The 16,517-nt window shown below is 35.1% G+C and overlaps 1 protein-coding gene across 9 annotated transcripts in view; it reads left to right on the top strand.

The window, feature by feature from the left end:
- dlg1 (MAGUK family member discs large 1) overlaps positions 1-16,517 on the top strand; it is a 379,146-nt gene that overhangs the window by 198,388 nt on the left and 164,241 nt on the right. For all 9 annotated transcript variants that reach the window (XM_018509880.1, XM_018509886.1, XM_018509884.1 and 6 more), the window contains one exon: positions 4,226-4,261. In XM_018509880.1, the coding sequence (XP_018365382.1) occupies positions 4,226-4,261 (36 nt within the window). The remainder of the gene's footprint in view (positions 1-4,225; positions 4,262-16,517) is intronic.

The following is a 16,517-nucleotide window of genomic DNA, read 5'->3' as shown; positions in this document are numbered from 1 at the left end:
TTTGTAATATATGAAAGGTACGTAAATTTTTTATAAACGTGAACGTTTGTTCGATTGTTTTCTGTTTGCAGGATATGATATAGATAAATATAAATATTAACGTTAAAGTATAAAGAAACCAATCAACCTCAAAACTCTTTTTTTTTTTCACTTAATTCGAACAAGATAAAACACCTCTCTAAAGTATATTTTATCGATAATTTCGTGTAACATATTTTCAATAAAAGTATTGTTGGATAAAAGAGACAAATGAGAAAGTAGTTAAAAAGTTGCTCTCGAAGCAATATTCGATCCAGCGTGATTCTGTTTCCCATCATATATGTTTCCCTTTCTATCTCATCGTTATCGTGAATATCTGCTTAATGCTTATTATACGAGATAAAACTTTAAAATAAAATGATTAATTTAAAATTAATATAATTTTGCCATGACGATGAACCACGATCCGGTTTCCGTTTCCGCAGGAAGAAATTCGATATTAAAAAAGTGGCTGTTTACAAGAAGCGCGATTGGACAACCGATTTCCATAAATTCTCGCGGCGTGTATATCGAACATGCGTCGTAACAAACGTTACCCAGAGTACACGGGGCACGTTTCAACGTTGCCTCCGTGATGCCTATATTGCTGTCATAAATCTAACAAGGCAGCCCGACATTAACCCACCAACCGCCGCCTATACTTCCGGCACCGGCTCGACCTCCACGTCCGATAAAATAGTCGTCTATTCGCTACCTCGTATTATTTACGCCGATTTAATGAACCGCGTTGAAGTCACGCGCACCGCCGCGAAACGTTCCGCGAATTGCCCGATGAAAACAACCGTGGAAAATCGATTTGTAAATCTCTTTCCACGAATATATACGTCGCGTCGTGATTCAAGTTTGCCGTTTGTTCGTCTTTCGCGACACTCTTGCGGCAGAAACAACACCAAATACATTTCTTTCCGTAACATAGCCACGGGGGATGCTGTATTATGTCTCTTGTATTTCTGCATGTTTATTTCCACGATGTATATTATTCGTGAAAAATGAAAATTACCCGAATTACCCGTTGTTACATACGAGACGCTTGTATAATATATGCCGTTCATTATATAATATTTTGCGAAATATTCGCTTTAACTAGACATAAATACATCTGCGTACGTAAATGTATTAAGGGAAACATAAATGAATAAATTATTTTCGAAATTATATTTTTTGCCCGGCTTTTATGAATATTTTAAAATTCTATGGCGCTGTAATGTTAAACATTACAATAATAATTAGAATGCAATTATCGCGTTGTTCCATCGTTACATCAAGAAGTTAATGCTTAAACGACCGAGATATTAAGACCGTTACCGAACATGTTCGAAAACAGGTCCATTTCAGGTAATATCTTCAGTAAACATATACGTACGTATTATTATTTAACTGACGCGAGAACGTATCGCGTCAGCAATGGAAAGATTTTTACGATGCGATTGAATGTTCACCGTAATAAAAACGACATACGAGCTTCTGCACGCGGCAAACGCCGGAAATATTGTTCATATCGATTTAATAAAACGCCCGCATTGTGGTGCACGGTGGAAATGACGGCGTTCTGCTTGCGAAGAGCAAGAAGAGAGAATATTCCAAACGAAATTTCCTCCGTATCTCATGATCGAGGATTTGATACGAAAAACCACTGCGACTTTAGCTTGCCACGGTTTTCTTTTCTCGTGAAAACAGAGAATTCTTATATTTAATTGACGGAACATTCTCGCGCGTACACATCACGAAACGCATTGCCGTCAATGTCGCGCGTTTGACTGAGAAACGTCGTGTACTTTGTTGGAAAAAGCAATCGTTTGCCTGCCGTTTTTCCTCTCGATTTTCCATTGGTTCGCGCTAGTGAGCGAGCGAGCGAGCGAGCGAACCATTGAGTTTTGAGAAATAAATCTCGATGTTGCCGAGATTCGTCGTGGACCAGTGGAGTGAAAAATTGGACTACGTCACCGTGTTTGGTTCATGCCAACATTTCTTGCTTTTAATATTCAATAAACAAGGAATTTGTACCTTGTCGCGGGATATTTTTGCGCGACTTCCGTCGCGTTCATTTCACGTAGAATTTTTAGAGATTGGTAAATTTCTCTCGACCGTACATCGATAATGTAAATTTTTTATGCAAACTCTTTTAAGGCTTTTAAAATATTAGCTGAAGTTGCTAGATTTGTAAAGTACCATAATGGCATGTCCATTTTTTTTAGCATTCCGAATCAAATTACGGAGTGTTCATAATACAACATTTCATTTACGCATTAAACGCATTCTCTAAATTCTTTGGAGTAAATCATTCCAAAAGAATGAATCTCACTGCGAAAACTTTAGAGAGCAGCTTAACCTGTACCGAATTTTCTATGTATTTTTTAAAATTTACTTCTTGCAAAATTTATTTTCTTCTTTGATGGTTACATGTATTAATGTGTATTTTTATCTTCTGAACTATACAGATTATACTTACATGTATACCTTCATACATTTTTATACACTGAAACCTCAACGACAAATAAACCTATATTAAACTAAAGAATACATAAATTAAACATTTGTACATATTTCTTTGTTCATAAAAAAAACTGATTATAAATTTGAAAAGTTGATTTACATAATTTATGACTTTATTTCTCTCACAAAATATGTTTATACAGGTGCATAAGTTTGGAATGGTTGCGTCTTTTAGTTAAAATGGTGGAGAATTTTGCGATACTTTATCTAATAATTTTAGGTACAGCCATAGAAAAAATTTCCGAAAAAGAATCCAATACTATTACTCTTTGATCTATCATAAAATAGGATCGATTAGAGACAGTCATATTTATTTTTAACAGAGGAATATTTTACTCTTAATTGCAAAATTTTTAAATTTAGAATAAAATAATTTTAGACATCAGTTTCGTGCCAACTATGGCTCCAACATAGTGCGTTATGATATCGCTTAATGATTTATTCTAATCGTAAAAATCCAAACTTAAATTTATCTGGAAACACTGGTAGTGTCTCGACACTAAGCATGGTTCGAGATACGGACGTACCTCCTTTACGAACCTTCGAGTTGCGTCGGATCGAGGTTATCGGATCTCAATAACGGCCTATATGTTACTGTGGACATCAAGGCCCAGTTTCACAACTCACGGTTAACTCTTAACCGAGGTTCAACTTATTTCTCATCTTTTTCCAATTTTGAATTGAAAAGAGATAATGAATAAGTTGAACCTCGGTTAAGAGTTAACCATCAGTTGTGAAACTGGGCCTTAGTCTCATAATATTACCTAAGACAATAAGTTAACTTTCTTCAATTTAAAAGAGGAGAATAGAAGTTAATCTAATAATGTTTTATATATTTAATATTAATTGTTTTATTTTTATATTGCACAAGGCTGTGATAAGATTAAGTACGTCAAGAATATTTTTTAGCTTGTTATCAGAAATTCTTTCTGATAACTGAAAAGAGTACTTTCTTCATGTTGCAACAAAAGAAAATAACACTATATACATAGATATAAGCTGCGTTCCGTTATTCACCATAAATACTGAAAATTTATAGTGCACGTTACGTATACTATAGATTTCCACTGCTCGCAGTGAATAATGGAACGCAGCAATAGTCTTGTACTATATATATAATAATGAACGTTTATTATTAAAAAAAATCTAATAAGCAAGAGAAACATTTCACTGTAAACAAAATACGTATGTCATTTACTTATGAGTTATTGCCCAACATTATGCACGCAAGAATAAGGTACATGTTCATGCGATCCAGTTGTCGACCTGTTTATTCATCCCGAAGACAATGGTACAATGGTGCCGCGTTAAACACATGCTACCTTAACATTCGAAATGATGTTATGCCAGGTCGATGTGTCTTCGTAACGACGATAATATGAGCAACTATTATTCACAAAAGTTGCAGTGTAATGTTATGGGATAATGAGCTACTGTGCATCTCCTATTTGTGAAAAAAAAAACAGAATATATGTTGGTAACGGACATTTCAGCTCGAACCGCGAGCATTCTATTAAGATAAATGTGTGAAACATACATGTAATATTGGCTTAAAAAGAACATTTGAATAACCGTTGTACAGTGACAATAATATTATTACATAACGTATATAGCAATAGTTAAGCGTTGAATGTTATTGTCTCGTGTGTTCATTAGTAATAGCATTTCTCTGATTGGACATTTTTTGTTACAGAGCCATGACAGCTGGCAGGGACACGATAGTGACCAGGTGAGTACTCGATACTTGGAAAATGCTTGCGAAAATACAATTTCCATTAACACACACCTGCTTCGCTCTTTCCTGAAAACTTTCCTTTCTCATACGCTCTATTCCCTTTATCACTTGCACATTTGGTCCGCTACTTTCGGAAAGGCATGCTGACTCTGTGAAATCCTTCCGCAATTTGCATGTTGATGTGCTAGCTTCGCCACGTTCATTCGTTCACCGGGACTCAGCATGTTGTACGAAATTTTCTGAGCAGCGGCAGAATCAGTTGAATGCAAATTCCACGCTCTTATACATATAATACGACCATCTTTTCCCATCCGCCATGATTTTCATAAGCCTTTTTGCGACACGTTTGTGATAAATGTATCCATTGTTACCAAAGTTTTTGACGTTGAGATACAAAATTCGTATTCTTCAGTGTGTTTCGATATTGGGTTACCAGTAAAGTCTTTTTCCGTGCATTATGTTCTGCTAAAAGTGTGCATCAAAAGAATGCAGCACTTTTTATTTGATTTTGAAACAAGATTCAGTCAGTTTGTGTCAGAACTTACATGTAAAAGGCTTCTTCAACTTCGCTGAATCTTAAAAAAGTGAAGAATGCGAATCTTGCTTTTATATCCGTCACATAGGGCCGTCATGATTTTCCATTTCGCGATTCCTTGTCGTCTATCGAGCAATTAAAACCAACAAATAATTTATATTACGAGTAATTGACATTCGTGCACGGAGAAAATTTTATATTTAAAATTACTATAATGTAATAGTAGCTGCGGTCTTCATGTAAATTATAAGTTTAAATGCTATAGTTATTTTTTTAAAAACAATAATATAACGTAATTTTTACACTTTTTCATAGTAAAAATTTTTTATTACAAAATCAAATATACCTCGCAAATTTTGTTTGCGTGCCATAGTAAAAATTAACTGTTTTCGTGTTAAATTATGGCTTAACAAAATAATTACTTTATTTATGTGATAAAAATTAGTAATACCATAGTAAAAGTTAAGTCGGAATTATGTTGTGAGAGTCCATCGAAAATACAAGACATAGTAAAGTGTAATTTAAAATTGTATTAAAACATATGAAATTTTCTCCGTGTGGGTAATTAAAACTTAGCCGCACAGGTGAAGACCAGTGGAGAAGAAAAGCGATTTGCACGGCTGCGACGATGCGTGCTGCAGGGCTTTTATTTCGTCATCTGGTTATATAATTACAATATGCGCACTATATTGCGCGCCGTTATTAAAGACGCAGGTGTTTAATGACGTTTATGCGGGCGGCGAGACTGGCATGATATTGCGGCTTGCGAAAATATTTGTCGAATTGAGAGAGAACCACGACGCGTATCGCGGTCTGACGATCGATTCTTGATCGCGCCGCGTGCTACCGCCGAAACTACTGTTGACACTTTCCCGCCCTTGCGGAGTTTCTCTCTCTCTCTCTCTCTCTCTCTCTCTCTCTCTCTCTCTCTCTCTCTCTTCCCATATAGTGTACGCTCGGATTCAGATTAATTAATTCCTTACTGGATGTACCGTATCTAACGCGCGATTGCTTGATTAAACGCAATAACGGTCCACTGAGTTACATGCGAGAATTGCGGAAAACATATGGGAGAATCGATCGCTATCGTGATCCTTCATCGTGTGCAGGTTGATTGATGTGTTTCTTCGGATATATTTTAATAAACATTTAAAATATCGTCAGTAATAGAACCCACAATTTGGAACTTAATACTTGTTGTTAGTACTCACGATGATTTTCTTTACTACACATTGTGGATTATTCGTATCTCAGATTAATTTTCATCATTTTAATAAATATACAAAAATTACACAACATACAAAACAGAATTTAATATTTGATCTGGAGATTAGATCATGGTATTCTTACATATTTTTACGCTCTAAAACCGAATCCCGATGTCCAAATTGCTCCATTACGTTACAATTTTTTTTATCGACATAAAATAACTTGATTTTCCAGTATCTTTAGAGCTGTTTATGGCCTGGTTCTTAAGGAGGTTGTAAGGGCATAAAACACATATATTAATATTTTCGCTTTAAACAAACTACATACATGTGAAAGTTGTGTTCATAACATTCTGGTTTTATTGAGCAATACATTTTTATAGGTTATTTATTTTATTTGTTATTAGTTTTATTGTTATAAACAAAAATTGTTAAAATAATAAGAAAAATCTAAATGTTTTTATATAAATATATTAAGTACTAAACATGACTTATGCAAAGTTTCATTGAGATTCACCATTAGTTTATAACAAATAACAAATTTTATTTATTTACTGAACAATTAATGTCTGCATCTCAAGATAACTTTACAAAAATATTGTTGAATTCCTAGAGTATTTATATAAAAAAATTGAGATTTTTATCATTATTTTATAATACATTTTCATATATTTATATTAGAGTACAAATTTAAAAAATATTACTACTTATTTAAATAACTTTTGATCCAGATGGTCAATTGTTTCTATTTTTTTTTGTATTATTATTAAATGAAATTTAGAATAGTCTGTAATTTTTTCAAGTAGTTCTTAACATATTGCATTTGCCTTACAACCTCCTTAATATGCAAGCTAAAAGAAAGAAAGTAAGTTCAACAATAATATACAAGTTTATAAAATTAATATATAAATTGGTAGATTAAAAATTATATAATAGAAAATCGAGTTATTTTTGCCGATAAAAAAAAATATGACGCGATGGATCAATTTGGATATCGAATTTGATTTTAAAGCTTCAAAATATATAAAAATATTACAGTCCAATTTCCAGATCAAAAAAATTTTTCTTGTGTGCCTGCATTAAGTGTGATTTTTACATATACTTATTTTAACATCTTTAGAAAATATTTATAAGATTGTTTGTTTTCTAATTACTTAATGCACTTAGTTTTTCAAAGAAAAGAAATGTACGAATGATCCAATCATGTGTATATACTAAGGATTAAAAAAAGACACATTTCTTAATTACTTTTTATGTCCCGTATTCTATAATTTAATATTAATATTTCGTGATAATGTGCTGTTCACACATTTCTTATCGCGGTATAATATAGAAACGAAGTCTGCAGATGAGTCGCTGGAGCGTATCTGGCGCATCGCTATGAGGTATCCTCTCGATAATCCAATGTAGTCCGCAAAACAGTCTCAGAGAGGAATCTGAAGGTAGACTGGAGACACACTTAACAATGGTGCGACGTTGAATGTGATTTAGTGTAGCGTCTAATCGGATCTATCTTGGTGCCTTTGCCGTATCTCATGCCACTAGCAGCGCTTCTCTGCGACACCGAGGACACTTAGGACGCTATTGTAATTGTTGTACCTCAAATTTGTTGCTCGTCCTCACAGGTACCTTCTGCCAATTTCCGGAGTTTTAATAAATGATTAACAAGTGTGTCAAGTGAAGTAGATATACGATTTGCTCCATACTAATGTTAGTTTGAAAGCACAAAATATATCTGTAATAAATAGGATAATATTAATTTTCAAAATAGGGATTTAATAATACAGAAATTTTTTATTATAATAACATTAATATATATATCTGGTCAACTCTAAATAGAATCGTAAGGCTCGTAACATGTTCTTGTAAGACGTGCAAGAACTTACAAGTATTTACTTATAACTTTATGCAATATCTTTACAAGACAGCTTCTTGCTAGTCGTAAGATTTACGAGAAATCGTACATATTTATGAATGATGATGCGTCTTATAGTACATACGCATAAAATTACAACACAGTCATAAGTTCTTACAAGTCTTACGAAGAACAAATTACGAGTCTTACGATTCTGCCTAGAATTGACTCATTAACTGTAGTAAATCTAACAGTGAAAATCAACAGTCACAATTTAATATCGTAAATGCAATATCGTCCCGCGGCAAACGCAGTACGTAAAATTGTATCTTATTTGTTGAGTTCTCTTACTATATAGGCACTCTACCCCATGTTGTTTTTCACTGGCTTGTTCGAACCTCTGAGAAGGGAGATAGTACTTCAACCGCCTTCTTGTTTCGGATGTCTATAATACGCGTCATCCACCACGTCATCCGTACTCCTTTCGCGAGATTCTATTCTCTCCTCGGAAGCACAAAGCACATCGCCCAACATCCTTTGTTGTCGCGCATCGACTTTATCTCCTCTCCTACGGTAAGTCTCTTTTTCTCTTTCTGTTCCCTTAACACATTCTCTCTGCTTTGTGGAAGGTCTCTCAAAGGGACTGGTTTCTCCTTCCAAGAGTTCTCTTTGTTTTCCGGCGTACGGAGCTTTTTTCCTTCCCCTCGCTTCTCTCGGATCCCAATCACCTTGTCACGGTCTAACTATCACTGGCAAACTCTGAAGCTCATTGCCGGAGAGTTTCGCTACAACAAGTAGTGGCGACTCGATGGTAAACGAAATTTTAAATTTATTTATTTACACGATTGCACGACACACGGGACTTCTATTGACGTAAGCTCCAATCGGGTACGTTTCGCGAATCGGTTTTACTTCGATCGGGAAAACTACTTTCCTTGCTTTGCCGGTATCGTTTCCGCAATACGCTCGTTAGAGTATATACTATCGGATTGCACACTTAACACTGGGGACTCTATGGCTTGACGATAATTCTCTCTTCTGTTTCCTCTTCTGTTTCTTTCTGTCACTTTGTTTCCGTTTTTCCTACGTTTTTTACGACGAGCATTCAGGTTACTGAAAGAGTCAGGCTTCTCACTTGAGTTCCTGTTTTGGTTCTTTTTTTTTTCATTATCAGGACTGTGGGGGATCCTACCAGGACCATCGGGACCAGGCGGAGTGCACGAATCTCTACAAAAAACAAAAGAGAACGGGACACCGTCCGCAGCACACGTGCTAATTACGATGTCACGCGATCTCTCTGGAAAAACGCTCTTGTTTCAAAAAATAAATGGCAAACAAAGCGAGACTGTTTTCCTCTGATATGTTATATCGATGTCTTCCTCTTCTTTTTTTTATAGGCAACAGTTTTCTCTCATGTATCCGACAAAAATTGTAAATTGTGTTATTGACGTAAACTTTACAATTGTAACTTTATTTTGCAATTTATTCTATTAATCGTTTGTCCAGGAACATAAAATGTATTAATCAATCAACATATTAATGAGGAGTATGGAAAATGTAAAATGTCTTACTTTTAACTACATCATTCTAATTTTCCTTTCCTACTCTTCCATTTTTCCCTTATTATTACAATTTTTTCAGATTATATAATACTTCAACACATGATATCGTGCTCTTTTTCTTCTTTCTTTTTGGAGGAGATGTGATTCGCCGACACTTCTGTAATCCACAATCGTTATACATATATCAAGATAGAAAGAAAATCAATATATATATACATGGTTGTTACTGTACTTCCGCACGCGAAATCGCTCTAAACCATCTTTAATTGAGCACAGTGCATTAATTAGACGTCAGTGCCAACAAGTAGGCGACGGTGTTGTTGCATCTCGAGCGTTGCGCGAAACTTGGCGGTATATGAATAATGCATGCGCATCGTCGCTTGTCAAAGTAAACGTCGCGATTGTAGCAGCGCGACGCATTTTGTCAATTTGCGTAAATGTGCGTATTCTGTGATTAGTCGCGAATTTCAAATCAACTCGAGCCGTACGCCAGCGTCACGTTTTAGGCTCACCAGCCGGTAGATTGTTACATTTTTATCGACTGAGCGCACGCAGATGGATCATAGATCCTTATAGGTGTCACCTGCAGCTTTGTTTGAAAATATTCTTTTTTCACGTACCATGCCGGTCTTAATAGAAATTCAAGGATAATTCGAAGCTAGCAATAGGATTTCTTTATAAATTCTTTATAAATTCTGTAAATGGAACAAATGTGGAGTTGGAAAAAAATGTTATTGTAATAAAATATATACAAGAAAAAATGTAATGGAATTCCTAAGTACGACGAAAGACTCAAGTATTTTACAAGATATATTGATAAGTGTTTAGGATAAAAGAAAGAAAAATATTTAATACAAAATGTTACATACGCAAGCTTTTTTATTTAAACTGTAAATTGTATAAATAAATATCAACAAATATTTTCATGCGCTATTGCCTCGAGCATGCAGCGCGCTTCAAATATATTATTTTAACATGGCTGTCAAAAAAATTTTCAATATACAGTGCGTTTCATCGTGCTTTTCGTTTTTCTTCTTTTTTTTGGTACGATCAATTGAAAAAAAGCTGAAACGTCCCAAAACCTTGCAAGAGATTTTCGAGGCAATTTCGCGCAGCTGCGATATGAAATTCGGTCAGAGGTCACCAGACACAACCCTTTCACCTTAATTGGCCGGACACAACGCAGTATCCCGTCCTCAATTTTGCATCGTTCGCTATATATAACATGGGCTGCTTTTGCTACCAAATTTCCGGTTGATTGACGAAATTTCCTCCGCGAGGATCGGGCCTCAAAGGATTGTTCAAACGATCCTTCCGCAACAACAACGTGATAGCGTGAACTCGTCTCGATGTAACATACTCTATGATCGACGGCAAGTTCCGCCGTTATATCGAAATGCAAATTGCAATCCGAATTAAGCGCGTCATTGTTCTGCGATACGCTGCCCATTACATTGTTCCATCCTCCCCTCGGCCTCCTAGATTTCACGTAAATCGGGACAAGCTGTATTATTACCATTATACGTAACCATGTATTGTACGAGGTATACTTGAATTACTAAAAAACGTTTAATCCTTGAAAAATCCTTGCAATTTATTTTTAATGTATCAACGACATATTTTCTATGTCCTTTAGATCGTTAATATATCTTTTTATACAATTTGACGATTGAATAATTATATAAAAGAAATAAAAGATATAATATTTATTATAATGTATTTATCATTATGTTGTACAATTATTAGAAAATATGTTGAAATTAATTGTATTAAAGTTATCTGTAACGAAAATTTTATATAACTTTATGTGTTTTTTAAAATTATACTTTTGTATTTTTTTATTTTATTTTTATACTCTTTACATTCTTTTAAAATTATATTCTTTATATATTTTGCATTTTTAAATTTTATCACAATATATTTTGTTCAAATATTTATAAATTTATACAGTACATTATTATAATTTAAATCATAACCATAATTTCTTAAATAAAAGAAAAATTTATCCATGGAAGGCGCGTGTGCACTGCATACTAGTGTTAAAAGGGGAATTGAATAACTAACAAAAAAAAAGAAAAATTACAATATCACAATTTGTCATTGCAATTTGGATTTTTTATTCATCGCTATCATGTCCGCGAAAAAAAAACACGATACTCGCACGCTTCGGTGGACTCGCTGAATTTGGATATCCTACGAGCCTGTAAAAAAAATTGGTTCCTGCTATGATGTTATACAGTTAACTATCGACTCGTGTCACGAATCGTGTTTGTATTTTTTCCTGCGGATAGGTGATTTGACGATCAAGATCTCACGAATCGCGTATCAATAAATCTGTCCGCGTTGTTTGTACTTTTTACACTCACAAGGGAACAAGCTACATTGCAAAAGTAACGTAAAAAAACTACACTAGGAGAAAAACTGTTTTGTATTTGTAACTATAATTATATATTGGTTGATAGAACTATACATATAGTTATTATTACTAAACTATAGTAATCATAATCATAATTATAGTAATATGATAATTATAGTTAAAAATATCAAACAGTTTTTCTTTCAGTATAACGTTTCCAGTCGAAATATCACATTTGAAGTAAGTATTCTAGATGGTCACACATATCTTGAGATTCTATGAATTCTATACTCAATTTAGGCCGGAATATATTTAGCCTTAAGGCGCCTCCAGACGATACGGCTAACGTATGCCAACATTAGCAAATACCATACACATACATGACATACATAATTATTCATTGAATGTAGTCAATATTTAACGAATGTGTGTAACATTGGTCATATCGTCTTGAGGCGCCTTAACGCCAAATATATTCCGGCCCAAATTGAGTATAGAATTCATAGAATTTTAAGATATGTGTGACCATCTAGAATACTTACTTCAATTATGATACAAAATATCTCGAGAACAATACATTTTTGAAAAAAATGTTTCTAATAAAAAAAAGTTATAGGCCCGTTTTCATAATATATGGTTACCTAAAGATTAAAGGTTACTAACAGATTCATCAATGAAATTCATTCATGAATTTCTTGGTTACCTATAATCTTTAGGTAACCATATATTGTGAAATCGGGCCATAGAGTTTAAGGATGACCATGCATCGGATGAGTTACTTTAGGCCCAATAAGAAAAAATCAACCTGAACCTTATTATAACTAACTCAACTAATGGCCCTCTTCAAACCCCATAACTTTTATTTGAAATTTTTATTAAAAAATGCTTTATTCTTAAGATACTTTGTGTTTAAGTTAAAATGGCTAAACATGTTTCGGCTCAAATCGGATGTAGAATTTATAGGATTTCAAAACATGACCATCTAGAATACCTATTTCAAACGTGTTCTTTCCATTGGTAACGTTACTTTTTTTACATCACTTTTACAATGTAGCGCGTTCCCTATTATCAATACCTTTACTTTCTTTCTTTTCAACGCTTGAATATATGTTTATTATATCTCATTTTAAATGAAACAGTTTTTGGGGATTTCAAGCAACGCGAACAGATCTAATGGCGAATTTGATTGGTGCATATTAAAGCCGTTGTACTCTGATTTAATTTGAGTATAAAAATAAAATGCAAATATTTCGAATTATGAAATACATATTTTATCTAATAGTATAATAAAATGTATTGAGTATTTCGTGATTTAATCGATTCCTATGTTTATTTATAATCATATTTTTACGTTATTTTGTGTACGTTGGCTTTAACGTGCATCAGTGCGCATTGAGTGCGTCCGAATCGAATTCGCTATAATATAACTCTTTTGTTAGTGATTCCTCATCATGGTTCACTATATAACCCGAGGGAATCAATTCTGTAAATTTTGCACGCATTTACCAACGTTCCACTGCAAATACACGTTTGGCACAGAATTTCGATATGTTTGTCAGTATCAACGTCCACCTCACGATGCGACGAGTCGAACATAACATGGATATAAAAGCGATCGATATAATAGAGAAAGTTGATTCGTTCAATCGGAAAAAGTTCGCGGTAAAAGCTTCGCCCGACCCTGAACCGGTACCGTGCCCTTGCGATTGTACAACACCGTAAGTATTGCCGCAAGTAAAAAAAGAGAAACGGAAGAGAACTAGCTGACAGAAACGGAACGCGGAATTCAGTATTACGATGCTCGCGGGAATTGTTGCATTGACTTTCGCGTACAAAAAAAACATCACAATTCTCAGAAGCGCGCGACGCCTGACGAAACCAAAGCGTGAAACCATCCTGTCGGTCGGTCGGTCGCTCGCTCGCTCTTTCACGATCGACCTCGCACGAACCTGAAGTCACGGTCTACGTTTTCAGCATGGTATATAACTCTTTCGACTCTTGTCTCTCATGTGTACTATACACGACGATCTAGAATCACCAGGGACGAAGATGTACGCGATCGTACCACTCAGAAAGAGAATCTTTCAGGAAAATCGGTAGAAATTTTTTTGAGATGGAAAATCTACGTAAAATTTCCTAAAGTTTTGTGTCTACGCTAAAAATCGGTATGAGATCTTGAACAAATAAATAATTAACAAATCACGTTTGAATAATTCGATTACATGATTAATATGATTGGTTAATTTTTTTTCAGCCGAGATCTCTCGGACTGATTTATGATAACGTAAACACAAGGTTTGCTTAAGATAGCAAAATCGGTTTGAGTTTAAGGATTGGAGATTCCCAGGTGTGTACAATTTTTTGTGAAAAATTTGTGACAAGAGTCGTTGAAAATTGAATTCGAAAAACGGTAAAAGGTTAATAAAATTAAGCGTAATATAAAATTAAGCGTAATGTGAAATTATGTTCTACTTCGATAAAACGATAAGCAGCAGAAATGAGAAATTTTTTGCAGTGAAGTATCGTGGAATCAATAAAAATGTGAGGGATAGTAGAGATAAAGAGATAAGAGACGAAAGAGATTAAGGCCCAGTTCCACAATTCACGGTTAACTCTTAACCGAGGTTCAACTTATTCATTGTCTCTTTCCAATTCTAGAATTGAAAAGACATGAGAAACAAATTGAACCTCGGTTAAGAGTTAACCATGAGTTGTGGAACTGAGCCTAAGAGAATACTTTAACACATGCTTCTAGAGAGGGGGAGTGCCACCCGCGTATTATTTAAAAAAAAAAGCAAGTCTCTATATGGAATGTTCTGACTCATCCATCATGCACGTTTCCGCCCACAATTGTATCTCTCAATAACCTCGTTTAATGGACCCACGTTACAAATGCAAATGCGAATTATGAATAACTATCCCATATAAAAATAACTTGTTATGCAAATGTATCTACTTTTTTATTTTCGTTCTATTTTGATTTTCCATCTTTAATTTCTAAAGATTCTTCATTTTTTATATTTTTCTTCTTCGATCCAGTCGATACCAACTAAAAGTAACATAGCATCAACGTTATAATTTTGGACTCAGCAATATAAATATATGCAATGTAAATAGTACAAATTATTTACAGTTCTTAAGATGCTTAAATTGGCATTCAATTATTTATATCTTTCTAAAATGCTTATTAGCAAAATTATTAAATTGCTCGTCAATTTAATATGTAATATTACTCTATTCTATTTCTATTCATGATTACAAGATCAAAAAGGATTTCATTTGCAGAATTGGATATGTATATGAATTTATTCTGAAATAATTAAGCACGAAGACCCGTTTTATTAAAAAATAGGTTTATTTTTCTTAATTGATTTATTCTTGTCGCTCTATAATATGGAATATAATACATTACTAATTATAAATATAGTATAACATGTGTTATACTGTTACATAACAGTTGAGTCCAAAAGTTTACAACATTGATGTATGTTACTTTTAATTGATGTCGACCAAGTATTGTCTTTAGCACAAGAATCTGCGAAGCAATTAAAGTATCGCACAAGCAATCTTCAAGTTATTCTCAAATATATATATCTTTTACAAACAATTTCCGCGAATTTCACGAATAGATTGCTAATTAAGGACTATATTCAGATTCCAATCCGAGTATCGCTCAGCTATAATTTTATCTTTATTGTTCACTGAACCCCTCAAGTAAGAATAAAAATAATACCTGTGTAATTCCGATTCTGTAACTCTTAGGGCCGGTTGTTCCATCTTCGGATAAACTATGTGGTAATTTATCTACTGGATAAACAAAAGAGTAAAAGAGTAAAGAGATAAGAGAGTAAAGCAGTGAGCTGAAGTTTACAAAAAAGTGGAACAACCTAGCCTTAATGATAGTGTCAATATCGTTATATCAGATCTGTTTTCTATAGTTGAATTAATATATGTACACTTTTGAAATTTAAAGTGAGATGGATAGATGTTTGCGAAATATTAGGCGAAAAAGAAAGTTCTAGTGCAGTAGGAATAAAAAACAGACCTAGAGTCGTTACACATGATAAAAGCGCAACGGTAACACGATACCGAACTGTGGTTAAAAGTTACTAGGGAGCACTCAGGTGTGGGGAGAACTGAACGCGCTTTAGAGCGTGGGGTACCGATGCGAACGTAGACGATCCTGCGATAGGATCGCGGTTTCACGATCGTGCAGGTTCGTGCGCTTCCGCCGTGGCTCGGCGCACACCCGTGCGTGCAGCGCGAGCTTCACACCGGTGCAGCGGTGTTCGGTCGGCCGGTGACGTCAGCAGCGAAGAGGCCTGTCCCGCCGCGAGCGGCCGACTGGAGTACGCGATCGACGAATGAGTGCTCCGCCGCCGACGTTGCTCCATTCCGAAAAACCGCGCTCCGAGCCGCCTGCGGACGGCAGTCGCGTTCGCATCGTCGATTTTATCTCGTCGGACACCGGTGCCCCGAGGAGCCTCAGGATCACGAGTGTGTGTGTGTGTGTGTGTGCGCGCGTTCGGCAGTGACGCGAAACCGCCTCGTATGCTCGTCGTATCCGCCGACGCGCCGCGACTCCGCCACGCCAGTGTCGTAGGTGCCGAGACAGAAACAAAGAAGGAAAGACAGGCGGAACGGAAGAAGGAGAGAGAAAGAGAGAGGAAGAGGTAAACGTGAACAGAAGCGTCCAACCTAACCTCTACCGACCGGCAGTGATTTTTTAACACA

This window comes from Trachymyrmex cornetzi, unplaced genomic scaffold, assembly GCF_001594075.2.
Source record: "Trachymyrmex cornetzi isolate Tcor2-1 unplaced genomic scaffold, Tcor1.1 scaffold320, whole genome shotgun sequence".
Classification (NCBI taxonomy): Eukaryota; Metazoa; Arthropoda; class Insecta; order Hymenoptera; family Formicidae; genus Trachymyrmex; species Trachymyrmex cornetzi.
The sequence above is the reverse complement of the archived record's forward strand: the minus strand, read 5'-3'. Positions and strand labels throughout refer to the sequence as shown.